Source organism: Protobothrops mucrosquamatus, unplaced genomic scaffold, assembly GCF_001527695.2.
Source record: "Protobothrops mucrosquamatus isolate PMUCROS unplaced genomic scaffold, P.Mucros_1.0 scaffold1041, whole genome shotgun sequence".
NCBI lineage: Eukaryota > Metazoa > Chordata > Lepidosauria > Squamata > Viperidae > Protobothrops > Protobothrops mucrosquamatus.
In genome coordinates this window covers 314,385-337,333 of record NW_015387273.1, presented here as the reverse complement: position 1 = coordinate 337,333, position 22,949 = coordinate 314,385, and the positions used below count along the sequence as shown (strand labels likewise).

The 22,949-nt window shown below is 46.2% G+C and overlaps 1 protein-coding gene across 1 annotated transcript in view; it reads right to left on the bottom strand.

The window, feature by feature from the left end:
• Positions 1 to 5,028: 5,028 nt before the first annotated feature.
• IFRD1 (interferon related developmental regulator 1) overlaps positions 5,029 to 22,949 on the bottom strand; it is a 97,354-nt gene continuing 79,433 nt past the window's right edge. Inside the window, exon 12 of the mRNA XM_015820013.1 lies at positions 5,029 to 5,647. Within this exon, the coding sequence (XP_015675499.1) occupies positions 5,558 to 5,647 (90 nt within the window). The 3' untranslated portion in view covers positions 5,029 to 5,557. The remainder of the gene's footprint in view (positions 5,648 to 22,949) is intronic.

Here is a 22,949-nt window from a genome sequence, read left to right as displayed (position 1 = left end):
TATTTAGATTGAATTTGTGCAAATGTCCACCAATCAATCTTTCTGCCTATCTCTTGTTCCAATTCTTGTTTTGTTTTCAAATTTCCCTGATCATTTACTAATTCCTTATATCTAATTATCTTATTTATATCCAGTAGGTTTGGGTGTTTCAGAGCTTCTGTTGGACATAACCACATTGGAATTCTTATATAATGTTTTTATTTTATTTTCTCCCAAGTCTGTAGCAATGCGTTCCTAACTATGTGTCTTTGAAAGTATTTGTGTATTTTGTACAGTCCTTATTTAAATTTGTTTCTCCCACAAAATTAAAAGTATTCTTACTGGTTAAGATTTTCTCAAAAATGAATTACATTTGAAAATTTAAGTCTATTTTTTCCATATGAACCATCTCAGCACTTTTACATTTCTTAAGGAATAGATAAAACAGTAAAAAAAGAAAGGAGAGCAAGAGTAAAGAAACATAAAAAAATAACATACTACTTAGAATCAGTGCTTTTTTTCTAAAAAAAAAAAAAAAAAAGGTGCCAGAACTCACACACGTCATACAACTCGCCTTGCCTACTCTATAAGGTTCCATCCAAAAAAGGTGCCGGAACTTCGTTCTGGGCGTTCTATGAGAAAAAAAGCCCTGCTTAGAATATATATCCCTCCTAAGCTAATATATGTTTCCAAGATTTCTTATTCTTTTTAACCATAATTAAAAATATGTTTAATCTTTAAATATTCCATTTAATACATCTAATCTTCTAGTCCTTTAACTCTTATTCAAAACATTTTTTATCCATTATAATTTTCTTAAATTCAATCGCATTTAAATATCTAAAACATTTCCTTTATCTAAGCCATTTCAACTTTTTTATATTACTCATATTAAGAAAGAGATTAAAAAAGGGGGGAAAAGAATACTATATTATTTAAGGGATTCATCCCTCTTAGAATGATATATATAGTCCAAATCTTTTCTATTTCTTTAACCATATTCAAACAAATGTTTCTTTTTTAAGTATTCTCTATGGTAGGTCCCATCATCTATTTTCTTGATTTCCACTTTAGTCTTTTTCCTTTGCCCAGTATCTTTCTTGATCAATGTGTTTTGCTGAGTCGAAAGGTCTTTCCATAAGTTCAGAAATGTTACTGTAGATATAAAAAGTATATCAGATGAAGTGTCTTTGTACGGGGCTCCTGCCTTTCCATGTTTGTTGAAAATGTTTTTCTTTTTCTTTCTCTCCACTTATCATTTCCTTTCTCTGATAGTCCTGACATCTCTACAGTCCATTTTATCCATTTTTCTTGTCTTCAGATTTATTTTGTAGTCTTGAGGGATAGGTTGTTTTTTCCAATTTTTGTGATTTTTTTCCACTAGGATTAAATCATGTTTCCTTGTTTTGTTAAGTTCCATCTTTAAGTCTCTATTCTCAATTTTGTATCCACTTATCTGTTTTATCTGCTCCTTCTCTGTTGTATTCTGGGAATTTTTTTGTTGTAGAGTTAACTTGGAAAAAGATTGATTTATATTTTCAAAGTTATTTTGAATTTGTGGTTTAAAATCATTGTTGTTTGAATTAGTTGCAGTATAGTACATATCTCCTCCTGTGGAGTATTTTTGTTTTCGTGATATGTTCTTTCTACATGTCTCTAATGCACGATGATCAAGAATTTGAATTTTTGTCTTCTTTTCTTTTTTCTCTACAAATAGCTTTAGAGTCCCGGTTAAATAGATATCTGTAATCCAAATAGTTCAAAAAAGATTTTTTTTTTTTGAAATTTATAATTCTCTGTCCAGATTGTCTTTTTTTGTCACAGCTGTTCTTTGTTGTTAAAGCTTTGAAGGTCACAAATACAGATTAGCTTTTCCCAGGTTTTGCCAAGTCTTATATAAAAGTCATAGCTGTCATAGTCTTCATCTACCAGCATCTATTTGTTTTTCAATGTCCAAAATGAACAATTGTCTTTAAAATGAGAGTCTTAACCATTCAACAATTTTAGATTTATCCAAATTTTAAGTTTTAAATTTTAGGTTTTATATTTATTTCACTTCCATATATTTTGATCCTTCGTAAAAAGATTAATTCGCCGCTTCCATTAATATAAGGGTAGGTGGGAAATCCCCTTCCTTCCCTTTCGGAGGTATTTTGCTTCTTGGAAATCTTTTCCAGGAAATTAAATATAGAATAGAAAAGAGAAGATCAAATTCCTCACCCAGTTTCAAACACGCTGTTCACAGTTGTACTAGTTAGTACTTTTGGACTTTGGTTGCAAGTAGCTTGGAGTAGTCGATGAAGTACGGCCAACCTTTCTCCTGTCAGGTTAGAAGGCTTTCCCCAAGTCGAACAGAACGACTGCCATCGTTCCAGAGTTGCTGGGGCACCCTTCTTTGCCACCTCTCCGGGGCGACTTAGACCCATTTAGGGTCCCCTGGCAGGGCGAAATTAGCTGCGGGTTCATTTGGAACTTTAAAAGTATTACAAATGTTGTCCCTTGGGGAAACCATCAATTCAAAATCTTTTAATAGTAGATTTCAAGTGGCACTATTTTGTTATGGGAAAAAAAAACTTTTCCATTACAGGTAGTCCTCAACTTACAACAATTCATTTAGTGACCATTCAAAATTACAACAGCATTGAAAAAAGTGACTTATGACTGTTATTGTTGCAACCTTTGCGGCATCCGCTACATGTGATCAAAATTCAGATGCTTGGCAACTGGTTCATACTTATGGCCATTGCAGCATCCTGGGGTCAGGTTTGCAACTTTCTGAAAAGCAAAGTCAATGGGACAACCAGATTCACTTAACAACCAGGCTACTAACATCAACTGCAGTGATTCACTTAACAACTGTGGCAAGAAATGTAAAATGAGGCACAATTCACTTAACAAATGTTTCACTTAACAGAAATTTTGGGCTCAGTTGTGGTCATACATTGAGGACTACCTGTAAATGCATGCTACAGTGAGGGAAAAAAAATATTTGATCCCCTGATTTTGTACATTTGCCCACTGACAAAGAAATGATCAGTCTATAATTTTAATGGTAGGTTTATTTTAATAGTGAGAGACAGAATAACAAAAAAAAAATCCAGAAAAACACATTTCAAACAAGTTATAAATTGCTTTGGATTTTAATGAGTGAAATAAGTATTTGATCCCCTATCAAACAGCAAGATTTCTGGCTCTCAGGTGTTTTTTATACAGGTAACGAGTGAGATTAGGAGCACTCTCTTAAAGGGAGTGCTCCTAATCTCAGCTTGTTACCTGTATAAAAAACATCTGTCCACAGAAGCAATCAATCAGATTCCAAACTCTCCACCATGGCCAAGACCAAAGAGCTGTCCAAGGATGTCAGGGACAAGATTGTAGACCTACACAAGGCTGGAATGGGCTACAAGACTATCGCCAAGCAGCTTGGTGAGAAGGTGACAACAGTTGGTGCAATTATTCGCAAATGGAAGAAACACAAAATAACTGTCAATCTCCCTCGGTCTGAGGCTCCATGCAAGATCTCACCTCGTGGACTTTTAATGGTCATGAGAACAGGGAGGAATCAGCCCAGAACTACATGGGAGAATCTTGTCAATGATCTCAAGGCAGCTGGGACCTTAGTCACAAAGAAAACAATTGGTAACATACTACGCCATGAAGGACTGAAATCCTGCAGCGCCCGCAAGATCCCCCTGCTCAAGAAAGCACATGTACAGGCCTGTCTGAAGTTTGCCAATGAACATCTGAATGATTCAGAGAACTGGGTGAAAGTGTTATGGTCAGATGAGACCAAAATCGAGCTCTTTGGCATCAACTCAATTTGCTGTGTTTGGAGAAGAAGAAATGTTGCCTGTGACCCAAAGAACACCATCCCCACCATCAAACATGGAGATGGAAACATTATGCTTTGAGGGTGTTTTTCTGCTAAGGGGAGAGGACAACTTCACTGCATCAAAGGGACGATGGACAGGGCCATGTACCGTCAAATCTTGGGTGAGAACCTCTTTCCCTCAGCCAGGACATTGAAAATGGGTCATGGATAGGTATTCCAGTATGGCAATGACCCAAAACACACGGCCAAGGCAACAAAGGAGTGGCTCAAGAAGAAGCACATTAAGGTCTTGGAGTGGCCTAGCCAGTCTCCAGACTTTAATCCCATAGAAAATCTGTGGAGGGACCTGAAGGTTTGAGCTGCCAAACGTCATCCTTGAAACCTTAATGACTTGGAGAGGATCTGCGAAGAGGAATGGGACAAAATCCTGTATTCCCAATCAGCATGCATAAAACATTTATTTAATAACTAATATTAGAATAAAATAGTTAGTAATACTAATATAGGAAATAGTGTTTCCTCAAAAATAAGACTCAATCTTTTTCTTTTTGCCTTCAAAAGAGGCACTAGGTCTTATTGGGGGGGGGTCTTTTCCACTCACCTCACAACAGCGGCACCAACAGCCCTGCCCAGACAGCCCACTTCTTCTTTACCCGAAGAAGCAGCTTCATTCTACAGATGAGAATGGAGCTCCACGCTGCATTTTGCAGTGAGAGGCCTTTCCGGAAGGCCTCTGCAACAGAGAACCGAGCTACAGACTGAATCCATAGCTTGGTTCTTGACTGCAGAGGCTTTCTGGAAAGGCCCCACTGCAAAATGCAGGCCAGGGGATGCCGCAGAAGTGAGGCCGGCGAAGAGGCAGGTGTCGATTCATGGTAGACCTGGTAACTGTTTACAGGGCACGTGGGGCAGCTCCAACCCCCCACTCCAGCTTGATTTTTAGGTATGCGCCTTGCCCCCAAACTAGGGCTTATATTAGGCCCACCCCCCCAAAAAAATCAAGCTACAGCTTATTTTCAGGATAGGTCTTACTTTTGGGGAAGTACAACTTGCCCTTTCAGCAGGTACTGATATGTAGCATAGTACCAATGGCTAACCAAGCAGAATTTTGTGGAGAATATTTGCAATGATTATTGAACGAAGACAATAACAAAAGCCAGAACAATATTTTTATATTTGAAAATTTTCATTATTCATACACATTTCACGCAAAAATTCAGAGATATTTTTATTACCCAAGTTCAGCATTAAGTAACATTAAACATTTGTGTGCTACTTAAGAATGTATCAACTGAATTTGATAATATTGCCCTATTATTCTGATGTCACTGTAATAAATTGGATATTTATTTTTAAAATGTTTAACTGATTGTAAAATAGTAACTTTTACCAAGGGACACTCATCTCTAAAGAATGTACTTCTTAAGATCCATAACTTATTTCATCAAAATCCAAATATATAAAAAAAATTGAATCAGGAGTGTCCTCAGCACTAGGTGAATATTAAGAATTTTTCCAAGTAAAAAGTTTATTTTTACCCACTATATCAGGAAATTCTCTCCTTCCTTCTATCCTATGTCACTTATACTATATATTTATCTAGCCATCTTAATATACATCAAGTGCTGTACAAAATGTGGTACTGACACAATTAAAAAGATTTAACTCTGTACACTGCAATTAATTGTACCCAAACAAGAACTAGATTTAACAAAAAAGCATGTTAAAGGGCTTTGAAGACTTGTCCTAGAACACTTCATCCACATCTGTTCTTTTATCACGGCATTTACTTCGAGCCTTAGTCCGAGCTTTGAATGCTGCAGAGTTGTACAGATGCTATGAAAAAAGGAGAGAAAGTGCAATTATATATCATAATAATCTTAGCCAACATTAAACATTCTCTTGGCAACTTTGGGGTTTATTCAATGGATCGATTTTAATGTATTTGGCATTAATGCATATAAATTAGAATTTTTTTATTTTGAGCAAATTACATTCCACTCCCGAGTTTAAATTTGCTTTTTCTGTACTAAATTCTAACAGATGTTTTCATTCAATAATCCTAAATTAAAGCAAAATCATTAGAATATTTATTATCAAGACATCGCAGCTTACAAATGTTGTATATACAAAAGGAGTACTTGGAAAACATGCAGGGGCAGAGGTGACATAGAACTTTTAGGGGGCTTTTCTAGTCAATCTGCAGTCTTCTTGGTAGTAATGCCATTTTCTCTTATTTCTAGAATGTTATCATTTTTAAAAAATTCCTGTCAAGCTATGAAGAGTGCTTGCATTAGAACTGTCATACTGCTTCTACCCTGCCTATAGTTGCGAGGAGGGAGGGGGAGGTTTGGAATGCACAGGTGATTTTATCCGGATGGGAATCAAGGCCACCAGAGAAATATTGTGGTGAACAGAAATGTTCTTCTCATAACAACTGCCTGAGGATTAATTGGACAATATAACCTGATCTGTCAGAGAGGGGAGGAAAATTTTTACTCTTTTAATTATCTTTTTCCTGCCATGTTGCTAGAGCTGATTTTCTATTCTTTAGTGCCGGTATGCTGTATCCAATAAAGTTTTGCATTAGAGATCAGAATGGCTCTGGTTTATTTACTTCGTTGGTATTCTTAGCTGGAAGCTTGACACTAAACCAGCTCTCTTTTCAACTTCAATTTTAACCAAGAGGTCCTGAGCCCGTATGCCCATTCTGGCAACCTCCAGAGGGGTAGTGAAGACTCAGGAGAAGATGCCCGAGACGGCAGCCAACTAAAGCTGGACTGGGATCGATCAGCTGAGGGCAGCTCTGGAACTCAGCCAGCCTTGGCGTGCCCCAGAGTGAAAGAGGAATGGAGGGAGCTGCTACTGACCCTGGAATGGAGTGGATGGGCAGGACGACAGCTTTCAGCCATCCAGAGCTGGGGAAATGGCAAGATGGAGGGAGGGAGGCAGCTGAAGCTGAATTTCCCTTGTTCTACCCCCAGGCTGAATTCACCTGGGAGCAGGAGTGGTGGGAGCGGAGAACCTCAGAATGGGCAGCCCTGAGAAAGCAGTACTTGCCAGTGTGTGGCAGCCTGTCGGTGGAGCAACTGAAGCAGAGGTTCAGCAGCCTGGAAGTCTGCGGGGGAGAACTGGTTTGGAAGCTGGATCCAAGTCTGGTCAAGTTTCAGCACCAACACCAGCCCCCACACTTCAGCCCTCACTGGGAGCGGCAGCCGCTGCTGCTAGAAGGGCGGCCAGCCCACAACCTGGGATTTCCCTGCGGCTCAATCCCAGCCCGGGCCTGGTGCCCACAGTCCGCTACCAGGACATGCTCCACTGCCTGGAGCTATAGGTTGGCGGCTGCCACTGGCTCTGATGTACAGTGCTCCACCATTGATGTATCCCTACGGTGTGGTGTGGATGCCGGGGCCTTAGGCTGCCCCAAGGCCACCGCCACCCCCTCTGCTCAAGACCACCTTCGATGGAAACCCAGAGAAGTTGGTGTTCTTCCTCAACCAGGCCTGGGCACACCTAGACCGGCATGGAAGGGATACTCTGACAATGAAGCCCAGGTAGACGCAATCATGGCCAACCTCGAAGGGGAGGCAGCAAAGGTGGTGACAGCTCTCCATCATAAGGGAGCTCCTGAGTTGGCAGACCCGGAGGCATTCCTAGGAGAGCTCAGACCCTGGTTCGTTGATACCACGCAAACCTGACGAGAGAAGGCTGAGGTCCGAAGTGCCAGGCAAGGAAGCAGACCCATAGCGGAATACATTAGGGAGTTTAGGAGGATCGCAGGGAGGCTGAGGCACTAGCCGGAACAGCTCCTGACCTACTACTTCTGAGACGGACTGAGTCGTGATCTGTACCACATGTGCCTGGCCAAAGGGATCCCAGACCGGCTCAACGATTGGTACCAATTGGTGACCACTATGGAGCTAGACCTGATGGAGTACAAAGGCCATGGGAGATTCGAGTCACGCCTGAAGAGGAACCAAAAAAAGCGAGCGCTGGGAAGAAAGCAGCCATCAGCAGCGTCTCCGGCTTCTACTGAAGCCCTGAGTCACGGCCCCATCCTGTGCTTCTGATGTGGCCAGGAGGGCCATCAAGCATCAATGTGCCCAGTGCCAATTCCCAGAGCAGCCCCCACAGCCCTTCCTCCTCCAAAGCCCAAGAAGCTGCATAAAAAAGGGAAAGAAAAAATGTGAGTTACAGCACAGGTTGTCGCGGTCTCCCTCCTTGAAAGCGAAGGGGAGGGAACTCCAGTTGAATAGGAGCCGCGGATGACCTTCTATAATAGCGACAGCAAGGGAAAAGACGACCCAATGGTGAGTGGACCAGTCAACCCCCTTGCAGCTAAGGTGGACATTACAGCTGGTAAAAGCCCTGGTAAGACTTGGGTTGTTCCGATGTCTAATTAGCTAAGACACAGTGTAAAAGTTAGGGCTGTGGATGAGAAAGCTGAGGAAGCCTATGAAGTTTGAGCAAGTTGATGGCATTTTGGTAGGAGGCTTGGCTGCCTCCCACCTAATGGAACCGGTGCATCTGAAATTTGAGGACCACTAAGAGACTATTCAACTTGTAGTGGTCCCTAAGATGGCTGAAGAGGTGATCTTAGGACTAGCTTGGCTAGCAAAATGGGGGTCCCGGATCTATTGGGAGAAAGCCTTGGGGCGAGTGGTGATGAAGCGGAAAAAAACCCATTCCTCATAGAGAGTAAAGGAAGAGGCTGAGGGGAGGGAATGAGAAAACCCCTTGAGAGCAGCAAAGCAGCATCCGAGAAGGGGGAGGAGCAGCAGCCTGTCCCCAAAGAGTACAGAGACCTCATGGAAGCGTTCGGTGAGAAGAGTGTGATATCCTGCCCCCTCACCGCCCCACGGACTATGCTATCAAGATCCTGCCCGCAGCAAAACTCCCCAAACCAAAGATGACTCCAAAAGAAATGAAGGAACTAAGGGATTGAATTGATAAAAATTTGGCAAGGGGATTTATTCAAGTGGCGAAATCTCAAGTGGCAGCGCCAGTGCTGTTCAAAGAGAAGATGGGTCACTGAGATTGTGCGCTGATTTCCGTGGGATTAATGGAGTGTGCGTGGAATATGTACCACCCTCCCCCTCATGAAGGACATGTTGGGACATTTAGCAAGGGGAAATATTTCATAAAGTTAGACCTGAGGGTGGTATACTATCAAATGAGGATCAAGGAAGGCGATGAGTGGAAAACTGCTTTTAACTGCACCATAGAAAGCTATTAATTTAAAGTAATGCCTTTTGGGATGCAGGGGCCCCCTGCAGTATTTATGCAGCTCATAAATGAGTTGCTATGTGAGCACTTATACAACGGGGTTTTGGTGTACTTGGTGACATCCTCATTTATACTTAAACTATGGAAGAACGTGTGAAGCTCATGCGACAGGTGCTGAAAAAACGGTTGGATGCTAAGCTATATGCCAAGCTGTCAAAATGAGAGTTTCACAAGACCAGCCTAGACTATTTGGGCTACCGAGTGTTGCGCGAGTGGGTAGAGATGGACCCAGGGAAAGTGAAGTCCATCTTGGAATGGCAAGCCCCTTGCACCTGCAAGCAGCTACAAAGCTTCCAGGGTTTTGCGAACTTCTATAGACAGTTCATCCCCTCTTTCGCAAAGATCGTCTTACCAATCACCGAGTTATTGAAAATGGGGAGAGGGGAAGAAAAGCCCTGGCCGAATCAGCCCTTGAACTGGATGATGATATACCAAGCAGCATTCAAAAATTGAAGGGGCTGTTTGCGGCTGAACCAGTCCTAAAGCACCCAGACCCAGAGGAACCATTTGTGATCCAGGCAGAGGCCAATGACGTGGCTATGGGAGCAACCCTCCTCCAGCAAAATAAGGAGGGGAACCTGCTGCCATGTGTCTACACGTCCTGCAAACTAAATGACACAAAGCGACGGTAGGCCATGTGGGAGAAAGAGGCTTTTATGGTGCGATGGGTATTATTGACATGGAGACAATTCCTAGAAGGAAGCAAAGTCCCATTTGAGGTGTGGACTGACCATAAAAATTTGGAAGCCCTAAAGATCCCCTGCAAACTTTTTCCCAAACAAGTCCAATGGGCGCAGTACTTCTGTCAGAACCCAGTTATTGGGAGGCGGGTGATTTCTTTATTCTATGTTCCTGCAGATACTGTCATACTCCTGGGGGGAGGGGGGAAGCTATGGCCGCTACAAATGTATCCTCTCCGCTTTCTTCTATCTGCCTGCTATTTGATATATTTCCCTTGCTGCCAGCCTGGGGTTCCCACAGTGGGTTCACACCTGGAGATTGGCTCATTGGAACTGGCCAGATGGACTATTGGGGTGGGGTTTGCCAGTCACTCTTTTAACCTATTGATTCGCGCAGGAAACTCTCAGATCCTGCCTTCTATGCCTGCTGTCAACTTCTCTTAATAAAAGTTTCTTTTGGAATGAAGTTGTTCCAGGAGTTCTGCTTTCTTGGGAAGAGGGATTGAGGTAGTTCCTTATATTAGGCAGGCTCTGCAATTTTGGTCAGCCAGGAAGGAAGACCCTTACCAAGGGGACTGTGCAAATGATGTTGAACCATGGCATGGAGAAGGACGAAGGCAACCTAGGCGGGGAAGCTTCCCCCCAGATTGGCCTAAATGGCGGCAGCTCACACTCCAGTTCCTCCGATGAAACCGTGGTCACCGAGCAACAGAATAAGCTGAGGTGGTCGATGGGCGTTGGAAAGAAGGAAGACTGGGACCGGAAAGCCAGAAAAGTGACCCTCAAAAGGGGCAGTCACCAGCTGGGTTGGAAACGGGAGATGGAGAGGTTGTTCCATCTCAGCGAGGACAAGAGACCAGCCTGCTCTAGCCGATTCCTAGAGCAAGCAATCGATATGATGAGAGTCGCTTTCGACTCCCTAAAGGAGAAGGTGGATCCATGCCGGGGCTCAATAACCACGGGCACGGCAGAAGAAGAGTGCACGGAGAGCAAGGTTGTGACGGATTGTGAACCCTTCCATCAGCACCTCGGAGACTGCAGCAGCTGTGGCCGCGACTGCCACCTCAGTGCGAGTCATGCCGGCCGGCGGAGACGGGCACCGGGCCAGATGGAGGAAAGGCCACCAGTCCGGACGAAAGTTCCTACCCTTGGGGGTAAAGTACAACGGAGAGCCTCAGAAATTGGGGTTCTTCCTGGCTCATGTCCTGAGCTACATGGAAGAATACAGCCAGGATATCCCCAGCAATCACAGGCGGGTGAAAATTGTAACCATGGCTCTGGAGGAAGCGGCTGCCGAGTGGATGGTGACTCTCCATGACACCGATGCTCCAGAGCTGCGGAACTTCAATCACTTCATGGCTGCCCTAAGGAGGAGGTTTGAGGATCTCTTGGCCGACCGGAAGGCTAGGGAACACATAAAAATGGTGAGGCAGGGCCATCACCCTGTGGCTGAATACACAGAATTCCGAGTCCTAGCAAGCAGACTCAACTGGCTGGAGGAAGTCCTCGTGGACCATTTTAAAGATGGACTGAACGATGATTTATATTACGCCTGCATTCCACGGAGGGATTCTGATCGACTCCACAGTTGGTACATCTTGGCCAAAGAAGCCGAAATCGATTAAGCCCACAGACAGCGATGCCTGGGATGGTCCCCCTCAGAGGGGGTTCAGGAGCCGGTGAAACCACCCCCCCGCAACGCCGGGGTCATCAGCCAATTTCAAGTGCTGGAAGGAGGGACACTGCATAGCTGAGTGCCGCTTAAAGATCCCTGTGTGGAAGCCTGAACAAGCCGGAGGGGGAAACCCGGGAAAACACAATAGCAACTGAAGGAAACGGCCATGAAGAGCGTGGAGGCTGTCAAAGTCCAAATCCCAACTACTAAGGGGGGAGGAACTCCAACTACGACAGGGAAGCCACCCGAATCTTCTGATAGCAGCTGGGAGGACGAACCCCTGGTAAGTGGACCCATTGTGCCCGTCACCAGAACTGTAGCACTGTTTAGCCCAGGGATGCTGGAAAAGGTCTTATTAAGAGCCCTGATATACTCAGGCTGCACCCGCTATCTCATAAGCCCAACCCTGGTAGGGAATTTAGGAATCCCGGTGAGGAGGCTGAAGAAGCCGATTTTATTTGGCCAGTTTAGATGGGTCCATTGCAGGGGGAGTCCCAGCCACTCTCGCCATCCAACTCACCATAGGGGATCACATAGAGACTCTACCTTTTGTGGTAACCCCTGGAATAGAGTTCCCACTTATTTTAGGGATGGTGTGGTTAACGAAATGGAACTCGAGAGTGGACTGGAGGACGGGAAAACTGAGATTCCCGAAAGGGAAATACGGCATAAAGGGAGAGAGCTGGGCCCAAAAGGGGAATAGAGGTCCGGAAGGCTTAGCCATGGCAAATGACAGGAGGCTGGAAGGCATACCTCAGGAATATCAGGATCTAGCGAAGAGAGGTCCGACAAACTATCCCCCCCATCGACCCACAGACTGTGCCACTGAGATTTTACTGGGAGCAAAGCTACCTAAGCTGAAAATGTACTCCATGACTCCTCGGGAGTTGGAGGAGTTACAAAAATTTATAGACAAGAATTTGGCAAGAACGTTTATACAACCAGCGAAGCCCAAAACGGCAGCTCCCATGCTATTCTGTGAGAAAAAGGACGAGTCTCTTCGCCTCTGTGTAGTTTATAGATCTCTGAATGCAGTGAGTGAGAGTAATCTCTACCCACACTCCCCTTAATGAAGGACATATTCACACACTTGGCGAAGGGGAAAATATTTTTCAAAACTGGACTTACGGGAGGCATATTATCGGGCCAGAATTAAGGAAGGAGATGAGTGGAAAACAGCATTCAATTGCCCCCCGGGATGTTTCCAATTTAGAGTGCTTCCGTTGAGGTTGCAAGCAGCACCCGCTGTATTCATGCAACTGATAAATGAAGTGTTCCAGGAGCACCTCTTTAAGAGGGTGCTTGTCTACTTGGATGACATCCTGATATTCACGGAAACCAAAGAAGAGCATGTCAAACTGGTCAGAGCGGTGCTAAATAAGTTACGAGCCACCCGCCTGTATGCCAAATTGTCCAAATGCGAATTCCACAAGGAAAGGATTGATTACCTGGGGTACTGCCTATCTTTTAATGGTATAGAGATGGATCCTGAGAAGGTCCGAGCAGTGTTAGAATGGGCTCCGCCCCACACCCGAAAACAACTACAAAGTTTTCTTGGGTTCGCTCACTTTTATCATCAATTCATCTCATCTTTTGCCCAAATCGCACTACCCATCAAAAATTGTTAAAACCTAAGAGGGAGGGGAAATTGAAGCATATCCAGCCACTGAAATGGACTATGGAGTGCCAAGCCGCTTTTGAGAAACTGAAAAGACTATTCTTGGCAGAGCTGGTCTTAAAACACCTAGACACCAAAAATCCTTTCATTATTCAGGCAGATGCCAGTGATGTAGCAATGGGTGTGGTATTGCTTCAGGAGAATAAAGAAAGGGAAGTTGCAGCCTTGTGCATACACATCGAGAAAACTCATGGAAACCGAAAAGAGATGGGCAGTGTGGAAGAAGGAAGCCTATGCTGTTTGTTGGGGTCTCCTGACATGGCGACATTTCCTGGAAGGGAACAAAATCCCCTTCAAAGTATGGACTGACCATAAAAGAGGCTCTAAAAACACCCAGGAAATTATCCCCCAAATAGGCAAAGTGGTCCCAGCACTTCCATCATTTCAATTTCACCATTAGACACTTACCGGGGAGAAAGAACTTCCTAGCAGATGCTCTGTCACAATTACCATAATACAATAGTACAAAAACTGAGATAACAGACCCACTTATGCTATCGAGGTAACTAGCAGCGCTAGTCACTACACAAGCACAAACAAAAAATCCCAAACCGCTAGAGAGCGCGAAGGGGGTGGAGTTCAGACAAGCCTTAGAAAAGGAGGAATGGTTTTTAAACCATAAGAGCCTGTGCACAATGAATGATGGACTGCCGTGGGTGGGGGGAAAGTTCTATGTTCCAAAAAGCCAGAGACTAACCTTCATGCACCTCTGTCATGATTCCAAAGTAGCTGGGTACTTCGGATTCATGAAAACCCTTCATGTGGTGAAGCGGCACTTTTGGTGGCCCTCAATAAAAAAGGACATTGAAAGCTATGTGGCTAGTTGTCCCGTTTGTGCAGCAGCCAAAGGCAAGGGAAGACCCCAGGATTGCTACAGACGGTAGCAATCCTGTCAGCACCCTGGAGGGAGATTTCTATGGACTTTATTGTGGAATTACCAGAGAGTGGAGGGAACACTGTCATTTGGGTAGTGACAGACCTGTTCTCAAAGCAGGTGTACTTCATCCCATGTCAAAAAAATCCACACAACAAAGACACTAGCAAAGCTGTTTGTCCAACACATATACCCACTGCATGGAGCCCCACAACGAATCATATCAGATGGGGGAGGGTGGATCTGAGTTCTGGAAGGCTTTCCTGGACCTTCTGGGGGCCACTCAAGGGTTATCATGAGTTCTGGAAGGCTTTCCTGGACCTTCTGGGGGCCACTCAAGGGTTATCATCTAGTCACCATCCGCAAATGAATGGTAGGTCACAACGTTCGAACTCAGTACTGGAACAATACTTAATGTCAGGGCCCACTTCAAAACCTCATCCCAAGAAAGCAGGACTCTTGAAACAGTTACTTTCCAAAAGGAACTTTTATTAGGAGAAGCTGAGAGCAGGCATAATAGGCAGGATCTGAGGGTTTCCCACTCAGATCAATAGGTTAAAAAAGTCCCAAGCATAACCCCACCCCCATAGTTCATCCAGTCAGTTTGAATGGCCAATCCCCAGGTGTTAAGTCCGCTGTGGGAAAGAAGCTGATAACGGGGTCCTTTCCCATGGTTGTGAAGATGTTGTTGGGTCTTTGCACCTTCCCTCCATAGCGAGAGATAAGCCAGATGGCCTGAGGCACATTTCTTTCTCACCCCAAGGTAACATCAAGGGAGAGACAGTTCAAAGAGTAAGTATGTAGGAACAGCAGAAAGGATACATTGTAGCAAAGCAGAATAACATACCACAGAGCCTTACCCCCTCCCCCTCAGGAGAATGGCAGAACCCTCAGAAAGAAATGAATTAGGAAACAAATGAGATAGATACCTCCCCCAGGAAGGTTCTGACAGCCTGCCCCCCCTTAGAAAAAAGATCCACCTGTAAAAAATAAAACAGAAAAAAGGGAGACTAGGATTAGTTTGTTTTATCTGGGTATGCAGCGTGAAACTTGCTAAGTAGTCAGGGGAACCCTAACATGACGTTTCTGAACCCACTCTTTTTGGGAAGGCGGCAGGTGTTTCCACGCTACTAAATATTGGGCGGAACCATGATGCTTCCTGGAATCTAGGATTTCTTTTATTTCAAAATGTTGTTCACCTTCTACCATGATTGGAGGAGGGGAAGGAGCTGCAGCTGGCCTTAAGGGTGATTGCAGTTTGCGTTTTAAAAGGCTGCAGTGGAAAATTGGATGAACCTGTCTGAATGTCTTTGGGAGCTCCAATTCTACAGTGACAGGATTGATTATTCTTTTAATGGGAAATGGTCCCACACATTTTGGTCCTAATTTTTTTGAGGGCTGCAGGGATTTTAGGTATTTCATTGACAGACAAACTTTCTCTCCTACTTGAAATGGTTTCGGTTCACTTTGTTTCTTATCTGCTTGGAATTTATATGCTTCCCTTCTCACGACTGGCCAGGTATTTTGTAGTTGTGCAATCCACTCCTTCAGGGAAGGGATGGTCGGGTCACTCGATGGGAGTTCAAGCATCGGGTTAAAACTTTGTCCCATTGCCACCTGGAAAGAAGTGTAGCCCGTGCTGGAATGTACTGTGTTGTTATAAGCGACTTCTGCGAACGGGAGCAGGTCGGTCCAATTGTTCTGCTGGTAGTTAATGAAACATCGTAGGTACTGCTCCAGTACTGAGTTTGACCGTTCAGTCCCACCATTTGTCTGCGGATGATGACTACATGACAACCCCTGTGTGGCCCCAACAGTCCCAGGAATGCTTTCCAAAATTCTGATGTGAACTGTACCCATCTATCTGATATGATTCGTTATGTGGCCCCATGAAGTTGATAAATATGCTGGACGAACAGCTTTGCAAGTGTCTTTGCATTGGGGATTTTTTGGCATAGGATAAAATGTACTTGTTTAGAGAACAAATCCGTCACGACCCAAATGACTGTTTTCCCCATTTTCTAGTAACTCCACAATAAAGTCCATAGAGATTTCTCTCCAAGGCGCTGATGGGGTCGCTACTGGTTGCAACAAGCCTGGGGTCTTTCCTTGCCTTCTCTTCGCCGCAGCACAAATTACACAACTGGCCACGTAACTTTCAATGTCCTTTTTTATTGACGGCCACCAAAATTGCAGTTTCACCAGGTGCAAAGTTTTTACAAACCCGAAATGACCAGCTGATTTTGAATCGTGACATAGCTGCATGAATGTCAGTCTCTGGCTTTTTAGGATATACAGCTTTTCTCCCACCCATGGTAAACCATCGGTCATGGTGCATGGGTTCTTGTGGCTTAGGAACCATTTGTCGGTTTCTAGTGCTTTTTTGAATTCAATCCCTGCTTGGTTTGCTAGGGGCTTTTGGAGCTTGGCTTGTGCTCGGGTGGTGATTTGTGCTGCTAATTGCTTTGATGGCATAAGTGGGTCTGTTGTTTCTGTTCAGTTGCTATTGTACTGGGGCAGTCTGGACAATGCATCCGCTAAGAAATTCTTTCCCCCCGGCAAGTGCTTTAGAGTGAAATTAAACCGGTGGAAATGCTGCGACCATCTTGCTTGCTTAGAGGTCAATTTCCTGGGTGTTTTTAGTGCTTCCAGGTACTTGTGGTCGGTCCACACTTGGAAAGGAATTTTGTTCCCCTCCAGGAAGTGCTGCCAGGTTAGAAGAGCCCATTGGACTGCGTAAACCTCCTTCTCCCAAACTGCCTATCTTTGCTCTGTCTCTGAGTTTCCTTGATGTGTATGCGCAAGGTTGCAATTTCCCTTCATCATTCTTTTGTAATAGTACTGCCCCCATAGCCACATCACAAGCATCAGCTTGAATCATGAAAGGTTTTTCAGTGTCAGGGTGCCTTAGAACTGGTTATGCGGAAAATAGTCTTTTTAACCTTTCAAATGCGGTTTGACATTCTACTGTCCATTTCAATGGCTGACTCGACTTTGGTTTTCCTTCCCCTTGTCTTTAACAAGTTAGTAATTGGTAGTGCGATCTGTGCAAAGAAGGGGATGAATTGCCGCTAAGAGTTAGCAAATCCAAGGAAAATTTGCAATTGCTTCTTGGTGCAGGGCACAGCCCATTCTAATACAGCTCGGACTTTCTCAGGGTCCATCTCTATGCCACTCAGCGAGATGCGATACCCGAGGTAGTCAATCTTTTCCTTAGGAACTTCACACTTAGACAGTTTAGCATACAGGTGAGCTGCCTGGAATTTTTTCAGCACGGTTCTGACTAATTGCACATGTTCCTCTTTTGTTTCAGTGAATATCAGGATATCGTCTGGGTAAACGAGCACCCCTTTATACAGGTGCTCTCGGAGCATGTCATTTATTAATTGCATGAATACTGTGGGTGCCCCTTGAAGGCCGAAGGGTAAAACCCTGAACTGGTAACACCCTAAGGGGCAATTGAAAGTGGTTTTCTACTCATCTCCCTCTTTAATTCTAATCCTGTAATACGCCCCCCTCAAGTCCAGTTTTGAAAAGATTTTTCTTTTCGATAGGTGTGCTAGCATGTCCTTCATGAGAGGAAGGGGGTATAGGTTACTCTCGCTCACTATGTTCAGAGATCTATAGTCTACGCAGAGGCAAAGAGTCCCATTTTTTTTTCTCAAAATAACACGGGACTGCGGTCTTGCCCTTTGCCGGCTGGATGAAACCCCTTTCCAGGTTTTTGTCTCTGAACTTTTGCATCTCCTCTAGCTTCTATGGGCTCATGGAATACAGTTTTGGCTTGGGTAATTTCGCCCCTGGGAGGATCTCAATGGAACAGTCCATGGGTCGGTGGGAGGGCAGTTTGTCAAGATTTCTCCTCACTGAATACTTCAGCTAGGTCCCGGTATTCCTCTGGTATGTCTTATAACTCTCTTTCCCCCACTGCCATTGCGCTCTCAGAGGGGCTTCCCCCGTTTTGGGGTGAATCGGGGTTCTTACTGACTCTCTGTTTGGGAATCTGAGTTCTCCCATCTTCCAGTCCACCCTTGGGTTCCACTTGGTTAGCCATGCCATGCCCAAGATAAGGGGGCATTCCATGCCAGGGTTCACTACAAATGTTATAGTCTCTACGTGATCCCCTATGGTGAGTTGGATGGGCAATTTGGCGAGAGTAGCCGGTGTCCCCCTGCAATGGACCCATCTAATTGACTAAATGAGATTGGTTTCTTCAGCCTCCTCAACGGAAATTCCTAAATTCCCCACTAAAGTTGGGCTTATGAGGCAATGGGTGCAGCCGAAGTCTATTAGTGCTCTGAGTGCAACCCTCTCGGGCATTCCGGGACTAAACAGTTCTACGGTCCTGGTAAGGGGCGCTATGGGTCCACTTACCAGGGGTTCGTCTTCTGAGTTGTTGTCTGATGAGTTGGGTGGCTCTCCCAGTGATGTCAGGAGTTCCCTTCCCCTGTTTTGATGGAGTTGGGAATTCAACGACCTCCACGCTTTTCATGGCTGTCTCCTTTGATTTCATCGGGGTCTTCCCAAGATTGCCAGATGAGGCTCGGTCAGGATTCCAGATAGGGATCTGCGAGCAGCACGGTGCCCTTCCTTTCTGCATTTGAAACATCCTGTTGCCCTCACGATGGTTGGTGCTTGCTTCGTTGGTTCTCGGGGTGGTTCCGCTGGCTATTTTCCCCCAAGATCTCCCTCCGCGTCATTGTCTTCTGGCTCAACCAATCTCTGCTTCCTCGGCTATGATGTACCAGTATTGGAGCCAGTCCAGGTCTCGAGGGATGCAGGCATCATACAGGTCATAGTTCAGGCCATCTTTAAATGTCCGATCAAAATATCTTCCAGCCAGTTCAGCTTGCTGGCCAGGGCTCGGAATTCTTGAATATATTCCGCCATGGGTCGTCGCCCTTGCCTGACAGTTTTAATGTGCTCCTGTGCTTTTCGATTGGGCAAGGGGTCTTCAAATCTACGTCTGAAGGCTGCCATGAATTGATTGAAATACTGCAGTTCTGGGGCATCGGCATTGTGGAGATCCACCACCCAGACTGCTGCGGTGCCATCCAGGGCTGCTTGCACAATCTGTATTCGGCCACGATCACTGGGTGTGTCACGGCCATATTCCTCCATATAGTTCAACACTTGGGTCAGGAAAAACCCTAGTTGGCGCAGCTCCCCACAGTACTTCACTCCTAGCGGCGGGAACTTTCAGATGGACCAATGCCCCTTCTTTTGCCTGTGTCAGTGGCCATCTCCATCAGCCAGTGCGGCTCGTCGGGGGGTGGCGGCGGCTGTAGCAACGGATGCTACTTCTTCAGCGCTGATGGAAGGGCCTGGGACTGCTGGTTCACCCCCCCCTTCATCTGTTCCTTCAGCTGAACCTGGGTTGGCGGTTTCCCGGCATGGGTCGGCTTTCTCCTTTTTCGTGGAATCAAAGGCGACTCTCAACATGTTGATAGCTTGCTCCAGGAACCGGTTGGAATGGGGCAGTCGGTCGTCCTTGTCTTCACTAAGGTGAAGCGACCTCTCCATCTCGACTTTCCAGCCCAGTTGGTGATTGCCGCATCTGAGCATCACTTTCCTGGATCTCTTCTCCCAGTCCTCCTTCCCGACACCCATCGACCACCTGGGCTTGTCGTGGCATTCCACAACCACTACCTTGTCTGACGAGCTCGAGGATTGAGAACTGTATCGGCTGAGGTCTGCATATAACAACACCGTTCACTCCAGCACTGGGTGTATGCCGTTCCAAGTTGCAACAGGACAAAGCTTCTACCCGATGCCTGAACTACCAACTAACCAACCCACATCCCCTCTCTGAAGGAATGGATAGCACAACTCCAGCATACCTGGCCGGTCATGAGAAAAGCCTTAGATGAGGCTAGGGAGGCATACAAGATTCAGGCGGATAAAAAAACGAATAGAACCCAAGCTCTTCCAAGTAGGGGAATATATAAAATATTTAAAATCTCTACAACCATCGAAGAAGTTGGGACCAAAATTTGTCGATCCTTTTCCCATTAAACAGATAATAAATCTGGTGCCGGTAGAATTGGAACTCCCCAAAATGCTAAGACAGGTTCACCCTGTATTTCACTGCAGCCTATTGAAACAAGAATTAAGCTCGCCCTTAAGGCTAGCTGTAGCCCCTCCTCCTCCTCCAATCATGGTGGAAGGAGAGCAGCATTTTGAGGTCAAAGAAATCCTAGACTCTAGAAAATATCATGGTTCCATACAATGCCTAATAGCCTGGAAAGACCTACCTCCTTCCCAAAATGAGTGGGTCCATAAACGACATATCAGGGCCCTGAGATTACTTAATAAATTTCATGCTAAATACCCTGACTAACCAGATTAACCCATATGTTTTTCCTCTCCCTATCTTGTTCCATTTACAGGTGGATCTCTCATTTTTAAGGGGTGGTGGTGGCATGTAAGAACCCAGTTATTGGGAAGGGAGTGATTTCTTTATTCTATGTTCATGCAGTCCTGCCATACTCCTGGGGGGAGGGGGGAAAGCTATGGCCGCTACAAAGTTATCCTCTCTGCTTTCTTCTATCTGCCTGCTCTTTGATCTAGTTCTCTTGCTGCCAGTCTGGGATGAGAATGGAATGTGCCTCTGGCCATCTGCCTTATCTCTAGCTGCGGAAGAAGAGGCGCAAAGATCTAACAGTCTAACAACCTTGGGAACAACGTCTTATCAACCCCGTTCCCACAGCGGGTTCACACCTGGAGATTGGCTCATTTGAACTTGCTGGATGGACTATTGGGGTGGGGTTTTCCAGTCACTCTTTTAGCCTACTGATTAGCATGGGAAACCCTCAGATCCTGCCTTCTATGCCTGCTATCAAGTTCCTTTTGAAATGAAGCTGTTCCAGGAGTTCTGCTTTCTTGGGAAGAGGGATTCAGGCAGGTCCTTACAACTTCAAATGATTTGACTTCAAACTAAAATACATCCCAGGGGAGCGGGGAACTTCCTGGCAGATGCTCTGTCCTGCATGCCCCAGTATAAGAGCAGTCGGGAGGAGGTAGTGAACTCCATCATTCTAAGCAACAAACGACGCAAGCCATGACCAGGCGGCAGGAGAAGAGGGGCTCGCTCCCCCAACGATGCATTTGCTCAGCAACTGAAGCAAGAGCTGCCAAACGATGCATGATTTATGGCCCATCAAGGATAACTAATTATGAGGAAGCAGCTGACGTGGAAGGGAGATAAATTGTATGTCCCAGACAGTCTGCGACTACATGTCTTACAGTGCAGCCACAACACTAAGCAAACTGGCCATTTTAGGTTTTTAAAAACTCTGCATCTTACTAATCACCAGTTCTGGTGGCCAAAGAGGAAAAAGGACATTGAGAGCTATGTGAAAGGTTTTGCAGTTTGCACAGCCAGCAAAAGACTACCGGGAAAGAACCCAAGGCTATTGCAGCAGATTGCTGACCAGGTCAGACCCTGGGAGGAGATAGTCATGGACTTTATCGTGGAACTACCTGAGAGTGGGGAAAACACTGCGATTTGGACTGTGGTAGACTTGTTCTTCAAGCAAGTCCATTTCATCACATGTTCTTGACTCCCCTGAGCCCCAAAACTACCGAAATTGTTCTTAAAGCATATCTACTGGCTGCATGGAGTACCCAAGCGCATCATTTCAGACCAAAGAGTCCAGTTTACTGCTAGGTCCTGGAGGGAATTTGTGAGGATGATTGGGTTCTCCCAAGGGCTTAGTTTGGCTTTTCATCCGAGTATGAATAGGGCCACAGAACGAGCCAACGCAATGGTGGAACAGTACCTGCGTTGCATTCTGCGCATGCCCAAGATGGCGGATCGGCAGCGGATCGCTCCGTAGCTTACGGACCCGGCAATGTGGGTACGGGGTGTTTTGGGGGTGCCTCGGGGGGGCTTGCGGCGATGAGCGGGTGCGAACCCCCGCTCGGACCCGTTTTAGCCTACCCGGCCCGTTTTAGGCCATTTTAGGCCCGTTTTAGGCCCGCCCTGACCCGACTCGGCTCCTCTTCAGCCTGGGCCCGTTTCCAGCTCGGGCCCAGCTTGGACGACTGCCGCCGGAAGGACGCGGCCTGTTCGATTGCGGCTGGGAGGACCCAGCCGCAAAGCTGGGAGGACTCGGGCGGTGTGGAAGGACTTGGGCGGCCGGGAAGAACTCGGGAGGCATGGAAAACTCTGGCTTTCGGGCGGTGTGGAATGACTCCGGCCAGGAAGATCTCGGGCGGCCTGGTGGTGGAGGCCTGGTCCTGACTGTGTTATTCGGCTCCCCGGCCGGACGCGGGCCTGTTCCGGTTGGTCGGGCGGCCTGGCGTTCGGCTTATTTTCGGCTCGTTTTTTGTGGCTTGGAAGGACCCGGGCGGCCTGGAAGACCTTTGGCGGCCTGGCGGTGGAGACTTGACTTCGCCCCCATTGCTTGGCTCTTTGGCCCTGGCGCTGGCCTGCCTGGTTGGTCGGGCGGCCTAGCGCTGGTTGGGCGGCCTGGTGTTGGCCCTGTTTCAACTGAGCGGCGGAAGCTCCGGTTCCGGCCCTGCCCTCCCCGGCCCTGGCTCTTCAGCGGAGGGCCTGGTACGGCCCAGAGGACCCAGATGGTGACCTGTCTTCGGCCGTTGGAGGCCTTGGTGATGACCGGAGGGCACAGGAGACGTGGCCCTGGCCTTGTCTCTGGCCGGTGGAGGATGGCCTGGAGGATCCTGGCTCTGGCCCCGTTCCAGCCGATGGAGAACTTGGTGTGGCCGAGACTGAAAATCCTTTCCCCCCCCCTCTCTTCTCTTTGATCTCCCACAGCCGGACTTATGATTTGATCAATGTATCCGAGGACGGTCCTATTGGCCCTGCGCGATTCACCCCTCGCGCAGGCCTGGCCCATTAAGATCACAAGGGCCCACCTTGAGGATGGGGTTTGGAACCCCGAGAGGTGGCATGCTGCGGGTGCTAATAGAAAATTATTGAA